This window comes from Prinia subflava, chromosome 1, assembly GCF_021018805.1.
Source record: "Prinia subflava isolate CZ2003 ecotype Zambia chromosome 1, Cam_Psub_1.2, whole genome shotgun sequence".
Classification (NCBI taxonomy): domain Eukaryota; kingdom Metazoa; phylum Chordata; class Aves; order Passeriformes; family Cisticolidae; genus Prinia; species Prinia subflava.
Genome location: NC_086247.1, coordinates 136930834 through 136950565, shown reverse-complemented (window position 1 = coordinate 136950565; position 19732 = coordinate 136930834). Strand labels below are relative to the sequence as shown.

General features: G+C 39.4%; 1 protein-coding gene across 2 annotated transcripts in view; it reads left to right on the top strand.

Moving 5' to 3' along the window:
* The first annotated feature begins 8635 nt into the window (after positions 1 to 8635).
* Positions 8636 to 19732, top strand: part of PRTFDC1 (phosphoribosyl transferase domain containing 1) — a 41470-nt gene continuing 30373 nt past the window's right edge. The window contains exons 1-3 of one of the 2 annotated variants that reach the window (XM_063413962.1): positions 8636 to 8722; positions 12340 to 12446; positions 12962 to 13145. In XM_063413962.1, the coding sequence (XP_063270032.1) occupies positions 8678 to 8722; positions 12340 to 12446; positions 12962 to 13145 (336 nt within the window). In that variant the 5' untranslated portion in view covers positions 8636 to 8677. Of the gene's footprint in view, positions 8723 to 8909; positions 9106 to 12339; positions 12447 to 12961; positions 13146 to 19732 lie in introns of those variants that run through there. The other variant, XM_063413971.1, reaches the window with a different exon arrangement.

The following is a 19732-nucleotide window of genomic DNA, read 5'->3' as shown; positions in this document are numbered from 1 at the left end:
GAGCATTGCTTCCCACTGCTTCCCTCTCAGCGTTTACTTACTTGCAGACTGGCTGATTTAGGTCAGGATCTGTATTTGGTTCTTGTGTTTCTCATCAGTGTTGACTTTATGGAAATGCAAAATAGGTGGTGGCCTATCCCAGAATTTGAGATGAGCAGCTAGGTCACACTGAGAAATAGTCATCATTCACCAGGGAAAATGACTGCTTTTTAAAATTGTGAGAAATATGTTAATATATTATTGGGAAATTAGGAAGTGAGTGAGAAGGGATGCAAAAAGTATTCGTGCTTAACAGAAGAGGAAGAGACAAAAGCCAGTGTCCTTCTGTAGCTGAGTGGACTGTCACAAGTGTCTTTCAAGAGTGCTGTGACGTTTGTTTCCTGAGCCTCAAATAGCTCTTTGCAGGTAGCTCTGCTGCATGTTCCCCTCATTGAGACGTGAATTGATTCTGTCACACTATGGAAAGGCTTTTGGTGTGTATTCCATGGGACCTGCCAATACCTCTGATTATGGAAAAAAATTATAATGAAAATCATTGAAAATGCATGCAGAAGGATAATATTCCTACCCTTTAGCTCTCTCTGGGAAGTTTGACAAAATAAATTTACAGAATCCAAAGAATGTAACTCTGTATTTATATGTTTAGGAAATGCCAGTAATTGAAAGTATAATGTTCATGAATCAAATAATATGTATCATTGGTATAACAAAATGAAAAAGGTGAATAAGCTCAATTGTTCTGATAGAATTGTTCCCTCATAAAAGCTATTAAATATTAACAGAAACAAGTCTGTTTTCAGGCTAAAAAGTAGCATTACCGCTTGAAACATCCTTTAAATTCACTAGTCAGTTACTAATAGACAATGAAATAATAAGACTATAACCAAAATGCTTCAGTACATCATAATTATAAAATTGGTAATTTTAAATTATCCATATTAAATTGGATAACCATAATAAAACATGGAAAATGGGGTATGAATAATCTGTTGGTCAGTAAGAGTTACGTTCCCACAAACTGAAAATATTTCCTGTTGGAAGTTGTGCATGACAAAGCTGCGTATCTATTTTTAAAAATAGCAACGTGAAATTATGATGAATATCTCACTGGCTGTTGTTGAGAATGAAACTATTTATATTCAGGAAGGAAGGGATCAGATATGGCATCATCACAAACAGAGGGAGTTCCTGATTGTATGGCTCCGATAGAGCTGCCTCGAGCTAGCACCAGCTCTGACAGGAGCATGTGGGCTCCATGTGGCTGATCCGGGACCGTGGTGCCTTCTTGGCTCTGCATGCATTCCTGGGGACCAAGTCTGGGACAGTTCTTCAAAACCTTCCTTGTAACCTCATTCCCTTCACAAAGCAGTAAGGCAAAAAATCAGTAGGAAAAAGGGGAGAAATTTGCCACTGAATTAATTTTCCAGTGTCGGTAGGTAGGTTTTTATTGTAGGAAGGCATGTTCTGAGCCCTTATATTTCTTTGTGGAAAATTGATACTGCAAACTGCTGCTGTGATTGCCACAAAGCTAAAATCTAGTCCTTTCACTGGCTTACATTTTAAGCAGCACAACACATCTAATAATTTCAGCCTTAATGAAGGCAGACATCTTTCAGATAAGAAAATGTCACATATATGCAGATTAATAGGATCCTAGATAAATGCTAGCCCTAGTCCACACTTTCATCCTCAGCTTTGGGCTGCTTATAATATTAATGACATGATCAGAGGAGATACAGGTGGCAAACCCTGTTATTAAGGTCGTTTGACATTTCCCATAGTCAAAGGAGGCAGCTGCTGAGCCCTGCTGCTGGCTGGCACTGTCCACCCCAGGAACCAGGCGTGTACTGAGCCAGAGCAAGCCAAGGAGGATTGGCCATTTCTTCCATGAGTGGCCATCCAAGGTGCTGATGCACACTTGAGCACATGAATGCCTAGACTGTAGGGGTTTTATACTATCTCAATCTTCTTCCTGCTCCTTCTTGTCATGCAAAGTTATATAAATCAGAGTAAATTCAGAGTTCTCACCTTCCAGGCTAAGTAGTGGCATTATGGTAGGAATGCAATGTGAGTTATTTCTTGAGTTTTTTCTTTACTGTTTAAAGGGTGCTGATATAAATGTGACTTCCATTTCACCAAGTTATGAAACACAATTTTTTAATAGACTCTACCTCCACAAATAGTTGTAGACAGGCAGGCATAGCCAAGTAGCAGCTATATGCTGGTCTTGTTGATGCTGCTAGGAGAGTGAACTTCTGTTCAGCCACAGTACTAGCCTGTGGTGTTAATTCATTATTCCATGCCAGCCCCGACATTGACTAGACAGCATGAAGAAATTCACAGAAACATGCAAACTCTGGAATAACTTTGTATTCAAATCTTTCCTCAAATGGCCTTTGCAGTGGTGCCCACCAAAAATTTAACAACAGCTGAGATGCTGGTGAGCTAAAATAAGGGTTTATCTTGCTGACCTGTGCAATTTCCTTGAACTCCTCTGGTACTGTAGCCTGCTGTTTCTTGTCTTAGATTGTTAAGTTATCTGTCATATGGATCGTGTTTTTCTCTCTTTGCTTAGTGCCTGACACAATTTTGTCTGTTCGTAGAGCTCTTGCATGCTTATAATAACAGTAATAATAAATATGATCATCTGGGCATGAAGACCATGCAATAAGATTCTTGTTGTTTACTAAAAGGATCTGTTTTCCAAGAACCCTCATTTCATTTGTTTCAGCAGCTGGAAAGTAGGAGTTGAAGGAAGAGAAATGAGATTTAAAGCACTTAACTTATTCCCTGGAGCAATATGATTTATTCATGTCTTTGTCATAGCATGTTTTTGAAATGCAATGGTAAATGACTTATACCTGGCTTTTTCACTGGAAACCATTAATACTGCATTTCTCATTTTGGGGATTTCTGTCATACGATTTGAACCCATCTGTTTTAAATACAGGATATATGTGCCTAAAGTTAGAACTATGATTTGAGCCTAAACAGCACTATGGAATAGTTTAAAAGCTATTGGTTATTCAAAATTTTTTAAATTAATGATTACTTTAGTCTTGCTAGGTGAGAGCCCCATACAGAAAATTCAGGTGACTCAATCCTCTAATTCCAAGAGCTGCTGTAAAAATGGACAACTACATGGAGAACTGTTCTTTGAAGTCCATTTTAAAGGACCTCATGTTGCTTTGAGGTCCATATTCAAGCTGAGGAAGCAATGCAGTAATTCTCTCTTCGAAGGAAGAAACTCTAGTAGTGTTCAACATGTGGCCCCAAGCACTGCACAAAGGGAGAAACAACCACATTTTGCAGTTTGCTCAGGAGGAATGATTTGTCTTTTATGCAAACAATAAAATTAGCAAATGGTCCAAACCCAGCATTCCAACACCCTCGGGTGGCGGGTCATTCTGTGTTGCAATGGAGCACAGAGGCTCTCTAGCCATGAACATTCACTGTCCTATGCTACAGGACAGCTCTTGGGACCAGACTCTATTTTTCAATCCACTTTTGTTTATTCTAAGCAAGCTGTGAAGTATACAAAATTATATCAAAGATAACTGAGCTATTCTGGGGGAAAAAAAGCCCTTAAACTGTTACTTGTTTATAGTTGTTCCGACACTCTGAATTCTTTTGTTTGGCAGACTCTCCTAGATTTGTTTTAATGAAGAAAAAAAAAAAAGGAGGGATGAAGCCAAGTGAACAACCTCCTTTAAAAGGAAAACAAAGTCTAACAGTTAAATTCATTGCCTTGGGTGTGACCCACTATATAGTTACAACTCCCTGACTAGTTTTCATGGTCATGCATGATGAATTTGTCATAGGATATGATGTGAGCAGCATTCCCTGAAAATAGTACTTTATCATTCAAACGTCAATACCTCTAAATAGCTAGTTGGGGAAAATATTTCCATAATATTATAAAGAATATAAAGTTTATTCTAGTTTTGAAGGACAAGAGGAAATTTCTGTTTGCATTTCTTCCAGCTATAAGAACTCCATATTAATAACATGAACCTGAAAAGCAGGAAGAGTATCTTCAGGAGGCAGGAAATTGCAAAGCAAAGCTCTTGCTGCTCTTGTTTGGCACAGTGAGATTAATAACAAACAAAAATGTAGTTTTGTATTAAAGATGTTTATCATAGACCAAATAAGTCAAAGCCCAGGGTTCTGTCAAGCAGTGCCTAACAGTGATTTGAAGGTTATAAATATTTGAAAAAATAGACTAACATCTTGAATGGCAGCTTTTAGCCATTTTTCTTGATATCAAAGTTACTCCAGTTAAGTTTCAAAGCCTAAGTCAGCCCCACAGACTCAGTACAGGTTAACTGTGACCATGCTTCCCTTGTGGATCTTAGATGCTGCAACTGCTTCAAAGCTAAACTCTCCAGTTCCTCTAAAATGATGGTAATTCTGCTGAAATTGAAGGTGGACAGGAGCCGGATTCCAGCTTGCAGTGCCACTCTGTCACCTGCTCTGGTACAGGAGTCCCAAAGAACAGTGTGCATCTCTCCTGCTGCACATCACAGGATGCCCCTGCTAATGGGGCAGCAGTTCCTATGGCCTGCCTGTGTTTGTGGCTGTAGGGGGATGGTTTGAAATCCTGCTCCATGTTCTCCCAGGTGTCTGCAATACTGTCTGCCAGACGTGTTCTGCTGCACTCAGGGTCTCCAGCAGCCACCCTATGCACTGGGTCACTGCCTCAGGTAATACACAAGAACTCGAAAGTCTGGAATATATTTAAGCTGGACATGAAAACAATTTAGAATTGTTTCCAGCATGCCCTAAAGTACCGTACATATGCTAGACTTTCGCTTTTAATAACCTGTTCAGTAACCATTTTACCCAAAAATGTCTTTCTCTGCCACAGTTGGGTGTGTGTGTGTGTGTTGCAGCTAACCACTAAGACATGCAAGTTTATGCTTGATAAGATTGTTTACAGTTCTGCTGTTCACATAACAGCTGCAGCAACAGGCAGAACCAGAAAAAGAGCTCTTACTTCATCCCCTAATTGGCAAGCTTCTGCCTAGGTAAGCTATACCTCTTGAAATATTCTGGATTTTCATGCTTTTCTTGTCTAGTTTTGGTGTTTACATATTAAACTGTGTTGTCAAATGTTTGTTATAGCTTCTTGGAAGCAGAACACATAATGCAGTTGCAAAGGTTGCTTGCAGGTAACTCCGTAATAGTATTTGCCTTGGACTGCTTTCTTGGTATATCCCTGCACCCAACCTTTTATTTTCAGTATTTCTTTACACTAAAGTTGTGACAGGGTGGGCATGTCCTACTTTTATCAGTAACACAGTAAGAGAGAAAGAGATGTCTAATTGAAATGATTAAGTTGTATAAAGGCCAAAGATATAAATATATTCGCTGGGGATTTGCATATGTCTTAACCCTGCTTTATTTCTCTGTGTGTGGCTTCTTCCATCTGCCCCTTTATGGCTCTTGGCTATGTGTCCAGACCTACCCAGTCTTACTTGTTAGTATTATCTACCCTTATTTTCTTTGTTCTTTTCCCCTTTGATCATTTCCCTTGGTTGTATATCTAGAAAGGTTTATTTTTCCTCCTATTTTTAGTTCATAAACAAACAGCTAAACAAAAATAGTAAGAACACGCTTCAGAATGTTTACAGGCTTTTTCATAGTTAAGCCCCAAATATGTTGTCACTAATCATATTTTGCCCCTAATTAAAATGAATTTTGAAAGTCTACTGTACATTCATTCATTCTATACCAGTTCATACTGTAAAAAAAAGTAAACATTCAGTAAGTATATGTTCCTCTATAACAAAATCCTTAGCGGCTTCATTTCCATCAAGCACAAAGAACCTCATTAATTCTGGTTTCTGCTAGTTCTGTGAGTTCACAGAACCATGAATTTATCTCATTTGCAACAAAACTAAACAAAACGTATTACATTTTGTGCCAATGAAAAGAATCTTCCATGGAGAAGAACAGCTTTGAGAGTTGGGTGTATGGATGACAGCAGTACTATCGAAGTGTAACCCCAGCTAAATTTATCTAGTTTTTCATTTCTTTACTCATATTTATTGTTATTAGCAAGACATGACACTTCATTACACTCCTTAAGCGAGCCCTGTAAAATTGCTGGAAGATAACATCAAAACAAAGACTTGACAAACACATTCATCCAATCTTGATGGGAAGAACAAACATCTCCTGCTTAAGTTTTCCAGCACAATGCTGAAGGAATTTATTTATTAGTGTCCTGATCATGTTAATGCTTTTCAAAACATTAAGCTTCTGTCTGTAGTTAGTCAGAACAATCTCTTGTATTGCAGTAGTCTGATAAAGAATATGGTTAAAAAATACAAAAAGCTCTGTTAATAGTAACCCAAATAGTCTGAAAGGTAGAACAGTCCTCATGTAGCAGTGGCAGAGCTGATTTGAGTTTCTAGCTGTAATCTAAATAGCTTCAGATCCACAGAGTTCAGCTCTGCGACATAAACACAACAGCAGCTTTATTGGTAACTTGGTGGTAACTGATTCCAACTGTACTAGCTTTAGGGCAGATAGGGGCTTTAGGAGGCATTCTTTCAAGAATGGATGAGAGACAAGAAGAGTCTTCAAATCCTGAAAAGTGTGGGTACAAATCAGGAGAATTTAACCCAAAGATCAGATGAAACATTTAACTTTCTTTCTCAATAGTTGTATGAAATGTTGACATGTGATAGAAATCCAAATCTATTTAGCAATTTTGTCCATTATGAAAATCTTTTCTGTATTTTACTAAAATATTTTTATTGGATTTATGTAGGTTTGTACAAATCTGCATATGCTGTTTATCAGATTCACTACTCATTATTTTACAACACTGTGAACAGGAACTATTTTTTCCCAGCACACTTGAGTCTTCATATACCAGCACCACTTTGAGGCAGATATATTCTGGAGTGGACTTCTGACACTTTGTAAACCTCGTCTTTTGTTCTTTCAGACATGCTGTCTATTGTAGGAATAATTCTTTAAAGAATAGTTCCTTAATTCATCAAAAAGCAAACACCCCTGGCTTCATATAAGAAACAAAGCATTTACCACAAGATAATCTTTAATTGCTCTAGTACTTCGCCAGATTTTAATTAGTGATTAATTCATAGGAGCCTTATTAACACCAGGTTCCTAAAAATTGTCCTATCAGCTCTGATGTAAGTGCATTAACAGGATGCACCTTAAAACTAGTCCACATTGGACACCAAACTCCCTCTATAGTCATACCCATAACTGCTCCCTGGATCCATCTGCTGTGACCAGAAGTGTCAATGACCACATTCTAGAATAGCAGTTACCAACCTGAAATGTTTCCTACTTAGTTGCTGAAAGCCCCTCAGGTACTTCTAAGAATATTGCACTATGCCTAGGTCTCCCCTAAAAGCAACTTTTCTTCCTTTAATATTTTCTAGTATAGGAATGGCAGAATTCTACCAGCTGTGTATTTGACAGATTGATACTGAAATTATAAAGTCAGAAATTATAACCACCTTTCAATTTTAAGAAAGTGAAAAGCTCTATTTTTATCCACAGTGGGCAGAGAGGCTGTTAGGATTTTCCACAAAAGACAGGATACAAAAATGATGGAGCAAGTCCAAATTTCAACTTCTTATACAGGAACATAAATGTAGGCAATGATCTGAGTAAGGCAAGAAAAAAACAAGCTCTTTCTCATCTGTGAAGCAGTGAAAGCAAAATATTAATAATAATAATTTTAACAGAATTGGAAGGGGGTGGCAGCAAGCTGCGCTGTTCCTGATCTGTTTATCTCCGATGGCACAGGGAGCATAGACAACGTGGGCAACAGGAACACACAGCCTGCCCCAGCATGTGCACAGTGGTGGGAAGGAGCAGCAACTCCAGAAGACAGCAAGGATGGAAAGTATGATTACTGAACTGTTGGAAAATTATTTTTTTCTTCCCTGGAGTACAAGAAAATCCTGTTAAAACGGCAGTTTAAACCTCACTGGCTTCATATTACCCATTAAGCAGGCCAAGCTCCTTGGCCAGCCCTGCCCAAGCCCTTCCACCATCCCGACCATACCTATACCCACACAGCTTCCTTCCCGCACCCCCCATCCCGCACCCCCATCCCGCACCCCCCATCCCACATCTCCCTTCCCGCACCCCTCACCCCGCACCCCTCACCCCGCACCCCTCACCCCGCACCCTTCACCCCGCACCCCTCACCCCCGATCCCTCAGCCCCCATCCCTCACCCCCGATCCCTCAGCCCCCATCCCTCAGCCCCCATCCCTCACCCCCGATCCCTCAGCCCCCATCCCTCACCCCCGATCCCTCACCCCCATCACTCACCCCTGATCCCTCAGCCCCCATCCCTCACCCCCGATCCCTCAGCCCCCATCCCTCAGCCCCGATCCCTCAGCCCCCATCCCTCACCCCCGATCCCTCACCCCCGATCCCTCACTCCCGATCCCTCAGCCCCGATCCCTCATCCCCGATCCCTCACCCCCGATCCCTCACCCCCATCACTCACCCCTGATCCCTCAGCCCCCATCCCTCACCCCCGATCCCTCAGCCCCGATCCCTCACCCCCCATCCCTCATCCCCGATCCCTCAGCCCCCATCCCTCACCCCTCACCCCTCACCCGCCGCAGCCGCGCCGGCCCCGCCCCGCCGCAGCCCCTCGGCCGGGCGCGCGCACGAACATGGCCGGGCAGGGCGGGAGCAGCGCTGGAGGCCGCGGTGTTGTGGTAAATGCGGAGCGCGGCCCGCCCGCCCCGGCCGTTCGCCCCTCGCCGGCCGTGGGGCCTCCCCGGTGCCCGGCCCGCTTCCCCGCTGCCCCCCGGCACTTTGTGCTGAACCCCCTGCCCTTCCCTTCCCTTTTCCCGCTTGCTCCGGGTCCCCCGGCCGGTGCTTGGGCCGCGTCCCCTCACCCTGCGCCGGCCCCGCCACGCCCGCCGGCCCCGGCCCCGCTGCGGCTGCCTGAGGGGGACGGGCGTGTTGGGCTGAGCCGCGCCTTTGGCTTCCGCCGTGAAAACACGGTCCGGTTCCACCCCGAGCGGCTCCTGTGGCCGTGGCTGTGCTTCTCCAGGCTCCTTGAGTACCGGGGATGAGGATCCTCAGGCATCCCGAGGTGTCTTTCTCCCGCCGGAGCTCTGAGAGGTCCCCGGGGGTCTGGGGGCGCCGTGAAAGAGGATTGGGCTGTCTTTGTTCTGCTGGGGTGGTAAACAGCCCGAACCTTGGCAGTGCGTTTGGAGTGCCTGTAGGAATTGATAAATGGTGCAAAAATAAATGAATGTGATCCTTATTCTGATAGACACACCAGATTCTCCTGTGAAGCAAATGCCATCACTGCCACCACCTTAGATATGTTCTTAATTTAATGTGGCATTAGGATTTTAACAGGAAATTCAAGACTCAGCTGCCCAGATCATGGCCCAGGGCCCTCTGTGTAGGCAGTGAGGCACTGTCCACTCCAACATCCCCTCCATCCCCCTTCTGAAGGACCTGTCTCTGTGTTTGACCTCTGTCTGAAAACACCACACATCAGCCACCTGACACCTGTGTAATGAATGCCATTCCTTAGGTGGGTGACTGTGCATATCACCAAAGCAACATGAGGTTGTTGCAAAGAAGGACATGAATGTGCATGACCATGCTCTGCTGCACTGGTTTAATTTTTTCTGCTCATCTCCCCAAAAACCCAACCAGCAGTAAGTCCAGTGCGGCATCATTTATGTTAACAAAAGCTGGGCTTTGCTTCATGCTTGCTTGGAGCTGAGGACTGAGCTCAAACCTACCTGTGCTCACTTTGCCAGATGAGAAAACGAGCAACATTCTTCTAAAGGGGCTGCAATTGAGTCTTCAGCTTCTCTCTTAGGCCTCAAGGGAACACTTTTGGATGTTGCCATGTATTTGTATTCCTTTTTGTATCCATTCACATCAGCTATTTAAAGACTCACTGAAGTATATCTGCTGGGCTATTCAAACACGCAGTGCCTGAACTTTAAAAGTAGGTCTTTCTTTCACAGTAGGAATTTTTTTACACAGGAGTATGCCAATGTATTTAGAATATATATTTACTATATATTTACTTGTCCAGTTGAATACTGCTTTTTTTCTGAAACAATCAGATTTTTTTTCCTTCATGTTTTCAAGGGCTTTTTAAATTCTCAAGCGGAATAGTCATAAGAATTTACAGTTACTTGAAAATTGTCTTATAGCATAACACTGGGAATAGCTTTACGATAAATGAGAATTTCTAAGACTTCTTGGGAAGTGCCTGTTTAAAAGAAAGAAGAATATGAAATATGTTTATTATATCAGACAGATAATTAATTTGGAAGTATACGTGAATTCCATCTTATTTGTCAAATGGCAGCAAGCACTTGTAAACAAGAACTTCAATATTATTCTAGAGTTACACTGTTTATGTTCTGCTATTCTAGAGAACCAGAAGGATAAATGGGAGAATCAAAATTTCATCCTGATCCTGTTTTATAAAGGACTTATTGTAACCTAAGTAAAAGTTATTGGCTGGTATGGGTTCTGAAGCAGTTTCTATCCATTTAATTTGATCTTTTGCATCACACCGAAACCATTCGATTTGACAAGAATGCAGAAGTAAGCAACACTTGAAAGGAGTTGCTAGCCAGTGTTTGTAATACTTAATGAAATTGTTTCAGTTTGCAGTAAAATGCTATTGAACAAACTGTTCATTGCTACAAAGTATTTAAAAAGTTTCAGCTCCCCCATGCACTGAACAAGTAGATGGGGAAACAGTCTTTCCAGGCTGACTGCAGCAGTGTTTCTGGAGCAAGATTTGCCTCTAATTAAAAACCTGGCCAAGGAGGATATTTATAATCTCCTGTTTCTATGGAAATAAGGAACACAACTTAGTAACTTTTTTCTTTTGTGTAGTTTCAAGGCTTGTGTAAGTCAGAGGGAAAACTTATATTGATTCCAGTGATCTCCCAGGCATGCCCTTCATGGGCAAATATTCAGTAGCAGTTGCCAACTAATAACTTTTTTGATGAAGAAATTTTGGGGTAGAATTAAAATGTGCCAGTCAAGGTGTCTGTAGCTGTCAATGAATATGCAAAGAAAACCCCCAGGCAACCCAAAATCCACAAGGCAGAACTGTGTTTCAGTACAGCACAAGGCAGGGCTGTGTCTGAGTTAAAGAAGAGGGGATGTGGAGGAACAACTCAACATCAAATATGTTATCTTAGCCAAAATTGTGAGAAACTATTGCTCTACTATAAAATGGTAAGCAGAGGTTAGTTTCAGTGATGGTCCTTTAAAGACTATTTGTAGCAAAAATGTCATTAAGACATGCACTGCACAATGGCAAGTTTGTTGTCATTTCTCCTTGTAGCCAAGCTGTAGAAGGACAATGTGTGGCTCGAGGAATAGGATTGTAAGGAAAACCTATTAGGTGTTGCTTTTTATCCTGAACCAGTATTGAAACAAACTTTGTAATGATTTCAAGATACCTTGTGAACTCACAGGTCTTGCCTTTCATAAGGAATAGGGAAAGTGCTTGTTTTGGAGTTTGTTTAATTTTTGTGCTGGTGACTTTGCATTTCACAGCTTTCTGAAGCCTTCAACTGTTGGCTAATTTTTGACCTTCTTAATCTCTGCCACCATTGTATGTTGTGAGATCTAATCTCTGTATTCTGATACTTACAAAACCAATGTATATTAAGTGTGTACAGTATTTTTCTGTAAATATATGCATTTACAGATTAGTTCCATAGTGCGGTGAGATGCAAAAATTTGTAATTACTTATCTTTGATGACATCTAAATTAAGAACCTCACCTTTGGCAAGGTGAGGTTTTCGCTTATTTGTACAGATATCATCCATGAACCACATAAATTATTTCCCGTATGTACTGTTTCATCTGTAGAATACTTATCTATCTATTTATTTATTTATGACTTTTAGTCATTTAAACTAGAAATGTACAATTTTAGTATAGAATTTTTTGACTTTTAATACCACTATCCAAATCTCCCATTGGAGAATCCCTTCTTACTGGCAATATTATATTTGCACTTAGAGTTTGAAAGTACATATTTTTGCCACTAGTTTAGAATTAAATATTTCCTTAGTCGAAATGGTTGTTTGTAATTTCAGGTGACATTTCCCACATTCTATGGGGAAAAAACTGTAGCATTTGATTTCTGAGTTATACTGAGAAGCAAAATAATTAATGGGAAAAGCAAAATAGTAAATTGTAACTGGAAGAAAGTGTGGCACACAATGAATTCATCCAATACAGTGTACTAGAATGCTGATTTTATATCAGTTACATAATGTTAAACACCATGAAGTGTTCTTGACAGTACTATTTGATATTCAGATTTCAGACAATTGGCCTGGATACAGTCTGGATTTGTTCACTTATCCTCAGCACTACTATGGAGACCTGGAATATGTGCTCATTCCTCATGGCATTATTGTTGACAGGTATGTGTAGCTTGAATGTTACTAAATAAATTGTTTGATCGGTAATATTATTCTTTTTTATAAAGTCATTCATATACAGTGCATGTATAATCTTTGTCCTAAAATATCATTAGTTTAAAAACTTGGGTATTTTATTGAGAAATTTAGGTTCAAGTGCTTTGCACCTTGCATCCATCACTCTGTATCTGCCATCTGTGAGCTGGATGTAAACCCAGCCAAGCACTGGAATGGGCTGTCCTGGGAGGTGGCAGGGTCACCCCTTCTGGAGGTGTTCAGGAAATGGCTGGGCATGGCATTTACCATTATGGTCTAGCTGGCATTGTCGTGATCAATAAAGAGTGGACGTGATGATCTTGAAGGTCTTTTCTGACCTAAATCACTCAGTGATTCTGTGAAGTCAGGATGCTTGAACAGTGCCAGTCAAGCTTTATATCACCACAGTGTTTGTAAAGCCTACCATGAACTAAGAGCATCTGCATCTAAAGTTATTTTATCCCTAATTTTTTTTTGCCCAGGACAGAACGACTGGCAAAAGATATTATGCAAGACATTGGAGACAATGATATTGTGGTTCTCTGTGTCCTCAAAGGTGGCTACAAGTTCTGTGCCGATCTTGTGGAGCACTTTAAAAATCTTAGCAGAAATTCAGAAAGGTTCATCTCCATGAAAGTCGATTTTGTTAGACTGAAAAGTTACCACGTAAGTCAACAACTGATTTATGTAGATTCTGGTTGAATGGTGGAATAAACAGTTGACTTTTGCATGTGAGATCTCTACCTCCAATTATAAGAAAAACTATGTGGAAAATATTTTTGTTTGAAAAATCTGTGAGGTTTTCTTAAAAACTCATATCCCTTATACCTTTTAGATAGTTTGAATAAGGATATGAAGCATCCTTGAGCTCTCTTGTTTTATTTAGTCTGTCTTTTACTTCTGGACAGAGAAGTATTCAAATTTCATTCATGTAAAATGTCGGCATCTTGTTTGTTCTCAAAACCCTCAGCAGTTCTGTCAAGTTCATTTCATGTTACTTCATTTTCCACCCCTGCATAATCTGGCATAACTGCAAGGTGGTAAATCTATGTCTTCTTCTAAATGTTTAATGCTAAGTAAATGAAACACTTTCATCTTCATAGCATGCAGATTATACAGTAGCAAAATATACCACCAGATGATGATAGTGTTCTACAAGAAAATTAAACAAGCCATTCAATCAAATCCAGTGCTGAAGTAATCATCAAGCCCTCCTGTTATCTTCAGAGGAGATTATGCAATAATAATTCATCTGTGTCACTGAGGATATGATAGTGAGGTGACCAGAATTTTTTAGAATCTCTAACGACAATTTCTTATTGTAGAAATTATAAATTTATATTCTACCTTGCAGTGCATGTTTCATAGTGAGGGAACATTTCTATAAGTAGGTTGTTGGAGGAAGTACACTAAATAAATAGAGTGATAGTGCAGTGTTTTGCAGAAATGCAACTTGCTATCCAGTAGTTCCCACAATACATCCTGTCTGCAATTTGTTGGCTGGCATTTTCTTCTGACCCCAGTGACTATAAACTTTTCCTAGTTTTCACAGATCTGGTCTGACTTTTTTTCAGTATGGAAAAAAAGAGAATGACAACCTTTTATAGCCATTTGGTCAGGATTTGGTCCGGAGACTTCTGTTTCAAGAATTAGTTAGTTCTATGAAGCACATTTGAAATACTAATATTATGTATTTTCTAGGTATTCAGCAGTATTACAGAAATAATTAATGAATTATAATGTTTGTCTCACATAATGGCACATGGAAATTTTACTCAATTTTTTTTTTGCGTAGTTATAATAGCACTTCAGTAACACTGCTGAGCAAATAGTGGAATTACTTAAATTGGGTTTTATTTTGCACCTGGCATATAGGTAATGGGGGTGCTTTTCCTACAGAGTTATCTCTCATCCTGTATGAAGCTGTCCTGGTTCTAAAATTTCTTTCCTTGGGGTCAAATCTTATTAGCCATACTAACCCATAGCCAATGAGTGGCAGGAGGTGTGTACCACAAAAGTGTGGAAATTTTCACATCTTTAGCTTAGGAAATACTGTAAAAACCTGTTATATTAAGCTGAAACAGCACTAAGACTTTTGTTATGCAAGGGTGCAGTTACCAATACTAAGTCTTAGATGATCTTAGCATTTAGTGTTTTTGTGTATTTTGGGTCCCAGCCTCATGCTGTATCACAAAGGTAGCACCTTCCCAAGAGCTAGTGTCTACATCTGACTTTTTGAAAACATATTATTTTTTCTTATGTACTATATGTATTCCAAACAGCTGTCATGTATTTAGAGGCTGAAGCTGTCCTTGATTTAGTGCTTGGATCAGTGCTCGATACCTGTGTGGTCTTGAAAAGCTGAATGACACTGCAGTAGAAATTTGAAATTACATTAATATGGGTAGATACAGTCCATGAGATATGCATAAATGTAATGCATAATGCTGCCTAAAGCACCAGTGCCACTACATAAAGCACCAGTGCCACTACCTGCCTTCCTTTGCATCTTGTTGTGTCCTGTGCAATTGCAGGTTTTGGACGTTCCTTGTCAGCATAGCTGGGCTCAGATCACTTGAGGAACTCGCTGTGCCTAGTCTGAGTGACTCTTTATCCCAGCCTTATATGAAACTGCCAAATCTTCATGTCAGTTTATTCTGTAATAACATCTCTTTCTCAGTGCTTTACACTTTAATCAGAGGCAACAATTACAGCTTTAGAGATAAGATTGTACTTAAAATCTTGGAGCATCACCAGGTGCACTCCTTTGCTTTCTTCTGTGTTTTCTGTTCCACTTTTTAGCAAGACTTATTACTGTTCTCTCTTTTTATCCCTTTTTCATTTTACAGACACTGTTCTTCTCACATTGTTTATCCTGCTTTCTTTGACTAACTGTTCTCTCTTTCTCTCCTGAAGGGAGTCCTGCTGCTCTCAATATGCTTCCTTCAGACATGTCTCCCTTCCCCCCTCCAGCAACTAATTTCAGCTCAAACTCATGGGATTTTTCTATTGTCTCATTCCAGCTTCCATATTGAAAGGTTAGTTGATTTTTAGGGGTTGTGATTCAAAGTGGGATTTCTTGGTTTAATAGGACAGCAAAAATGGGCTGTAATTTGTGACGCAGAATCAGAGCTTGGCATCCATGAAAGTGTCCCTTAATTACCAAGTCTCAGTGGAAAATGTTGTACTTTGCTGTTTGGCATACAGACATGATTGCAGGAAAAGGAGATTGCAAATATGACCAGTTTTATGTGGCTCTTTGTTTTTCAAACCTGTCATAATATTACAGAATTTAGACTTTAGAATTTAGACTTAATTAGTATGTTAGGATTAGCTTTCATATTAAGTAGCTGAAAGCTGGGCATGTATCTCTGTTAGATTTCTTCATGCAAATGAATTGATTGGGGGAAAAAAAAGCATAGTACATTTAGGTTCTCTGGATATTAATGAGATGAGTGGCTACTTGTACTGCCATAATCAAGATGGTTTTATCTGGTTTACAAAATATTGTCATATGTGCCTGAAGATTTTTATATTTTTGTGAGAAACTCTCCTGTGTTTTACAATGGGCAGATTAAAAAACAGCACCAAGATGAAAGTTAGAAAATATGATTTCAGGAGTAAAGAGATAGGAAGCATCATGTAGAATTAAAGATAGAAGTCAGGAAGTAGATGAAGAGAAAAATAAAATCAATTTTCCAGATAGAAATCTGAATGAAAACAGCATCTCTGAGTTTTAAGAGGCAGAGAAGAGAAAACATACACTTTTTGGAATGAGCTCAAGAGTAGCAAGGCAAGTACACTGGGTAGAGCAACAAGCACTACAATAGTCCCTGTGTGAAATGTGATGAATATATAGAAAGATGCATGCAAAGTTTTAGGGGAAAACACTGTATTCTGGAAACACTGACATGAGAACTGATAGAATTTGGCAACTTTTTAGATATTAGGTCCTAAGATTTTAATATAAGTCAGGAACAGTGGAATTGACTGCAGAGATTTTTGAATTTAAAACTGGATGAATCAATTTCACTATATGCAATTTTTACCACGCTGTTTTTTTTCCTGAGTGATTGCTCCTCCACAGAGAATCAGAGTTCTGAAGTTGAAAAAGGGTGAGGATTTCAGATTGAAAGAGAATTAAAAATTATTTTCAGAAGCATGGTATGTTGAAGTCAAAGATGAAAAGTAATGGTGGAAGAAGTTGAGCTGGGGAATGTCATCTAAGGAGAATGTGACCCTAGCAGGAGAGATGGTGGATCCAGAAATTCTGTAATACATTTGTGCTATTGATAACTTTAAGAGAATAAAGAGCTGATTAGGAAGAATCCAGAGGGAAGCTGAAGAGAGAAATTAGGAAGATGTTTTTCTAGGATGTTTTAAATTAAATGATACGACTAGACAAGAAAGAATTTTTGAGGATGAAACAAAAGAAAGAATAAACAAAAAATAGATGGATGTGGATGTTATGAAGAGAAGGGATGAATAGGATTTGTTTTAGTTAAAAACACATGCTATAAGAAGTGTAGCAGAAGAGTGGACTGTTCATAAACAATAATTACAGCTTCTCTTTGTTCAGTGTGGAAAAGACAGTTTAGGACAAGCTGAAAAGGTAAAGGTTGAATTACAGCTTCAGACAAAAGAGGATGTTCTGTCTTAGCAAATCTAATCCACAACTAAGAGATGCAACAATATCACCTAATCCTGTTCCATGGCCATGCCAAATGTGACCTTTAAGTCAAACCTCAAGTTTTAAATGGAATTGAAAAAACTAAGTAGAGGAAGTATGCAGACCTTCTTGAGAAGTTCTCAGCAGCCTCTCTAGTACACACACACACAGAAGACAAGGTAAATACCTGTGAATTAAGGCTTTTTAGTAGATAGATGATGAAAGCTAAAAAGAGAAGGAATCTTGATGAGTCATTGTTGAAACTAGTGGTGGGAACTGAACTGAGGAAAGAGAGGAGAAACACCACACACTAGGCAGACCAGTGTGCTTTCTACGTGCATTGCTACCTGTTCTTGTAAATGTTTAGTATTCCAGTATGGTTATCCATAGATATCTATCTAATTCTATTAATTACTATATTTTATTAAAAAATGGGTATGATAGTAAAGTTCACATCTTAGGGAAGGACAGGTGAATCTTGGTGGCATAACTGTTTTTCCACTGAAAACCATGGGGAGATAAACTAAGAATGAGATTGTTAGTTTTCCTTAAGTCCTTTGTGATTTGTTTGATTATATATGTGGACTAAAGTGGCAGAAGAAGAGTCATCTCTGTTGTTTAGAAATGACACTGTTATAACAAACTCTGATATTTTGAATAACTTTGGGACTCCACCTGGAGTACTGCATCCAGCTCTGGAGTCCTCTGTACACCAAAACAAGGATCTGTTGGAGAGGCTCTGATCATACATGATCACAGGTCTAGAGCACCTCTCCTAGGAGGACAGGCTGATTCAGCTGGGGTTCCTCAGCCTCGAGAAGAGGAGGCTCTGGGGACACCTTAGAGCAGACAACCATACCTGAAAGGGGCCTACGAGAAAGGTGAAGAGGGACATTTATAAGGCCATGGAATGGCAGGACAAGGGGAAATGCCTTTAAATTGAAAGAGGGTAGGTTTAGACTAGGTAGAAGGGAGATTTTTTTTATGGTGAAGTTGGTGAGGCACTGGAACATATTGCCTAGAGATATGTTTGTTTGATGCTGCAAATATGAATGAACTTCGGAGGAAACTTCAAGAGGATTATGTGGATTTTGGTCAATTCATGTAATTATTTCAAATGAGTACATTATTTATGGTTTCCAGAACATAACTAATAAAAAAAAGTAAAAATGTGACTGCTGAATTGTAATCCATGCACAATGGTTGCATTGAATTCTGTTCACAAACAAATCCATTGATATGATCTGTTTCCTCTTCAGCCTCCAGTTGTTTGAAACATATTTACAACTGTTGGTTATTAGTCTTGGCATAAACAGCACTATTAGTGCTGCAAGAATCTGAAAACAAGCAACAAAACAAGCATTGTTTAGTAGAAATCTGAATGTTTTTGCTATATGAAGCCATCTCAGTAAATAGTTTTGCTAAATCTCTCTACTGTAGGAGTAAGGAAACAAAAGGATTTTATAATGAGTAAATTGAAAGCTTGGTAAATGGAGTGAAATAATTTCTTTTTCTGCCATGAAGGTTTCCTTCTCATACTCCAAATGAGTGTACTTAATTCCTAAAAGACTCAACAGCATGAAGCATCAGACTATAATCAGAGTGGTATAAAATATACAGTCCTACTTTTCATAATAACCTGTTCTTATTCAACATAATTTTACTGTATGTAGCTTGGCTTTGTTAAGATCACTATGAACTTTGCATTTAAAAATGATATGTTGAAATCCTGACCCTGAAAAAGTAAGTAACCTCAAAATGCTTTTATTAATTTAACAACACAGAAGACACAATTGTCTTGCTTGCATTTAGTGATTCATGTCTATACCCAAAATCTGCACCAGTGTTAGTGTTACAGTGTTTATCTCCATTGCTGTGTCACACAGGAAAGCACAACTTACGATGTCCTGAGTAAAATATACATGCTGAGGTAAATGAGAATTCACATTAGTTTTTGTACATTAGTTTTACAGGTTTTCTTTTGGGCAGATTGTGAACTCCCTTTATTTTGCTTCATGTACACTGTTTAGCTGATGACTGCATTGTCATATTGATGCTGAGTAGCCGTGGAAGTATTACAAATTGGAGCCTACCTGATAGAATGAACTCCTATCAACTTTAAAGCCAAGTTCTACCATAATTTCATAGGACTGAACTCTAAATTGTCTGTGAATTATACATTTGACATGCAAATAAATAACTTCAGTCTAGGCAAAAATATGGTTTAATTTGAAAATTAGTGATTTGTGGTTTATTTAATTTGGAGAGAGGTTGTGTGTGTACTAGACATTCAAAAAATAAAACATACTGTTAATCTTTTTCAGATGTATGGCTTGCAGTCACCACTACAGAGACTGAACAACTACAGAGAGTTTTGCAGCATGATATAGTTTTAGACACTTATGGGCAGCAGAAACATGATATACTTTAGTCCATAGAAGCTACCAGTGTCAAAGATCTAGACCTTAAAGTGGTTGCTATTCTGAGCAATATGTTCTGTTGATTGTAGATGGTGTTGTCAGAGAGATGTCTTATGGGCAAGCTCATGATGAGAGATTTGGGAAATGTCCTCCTTGAATTGGCA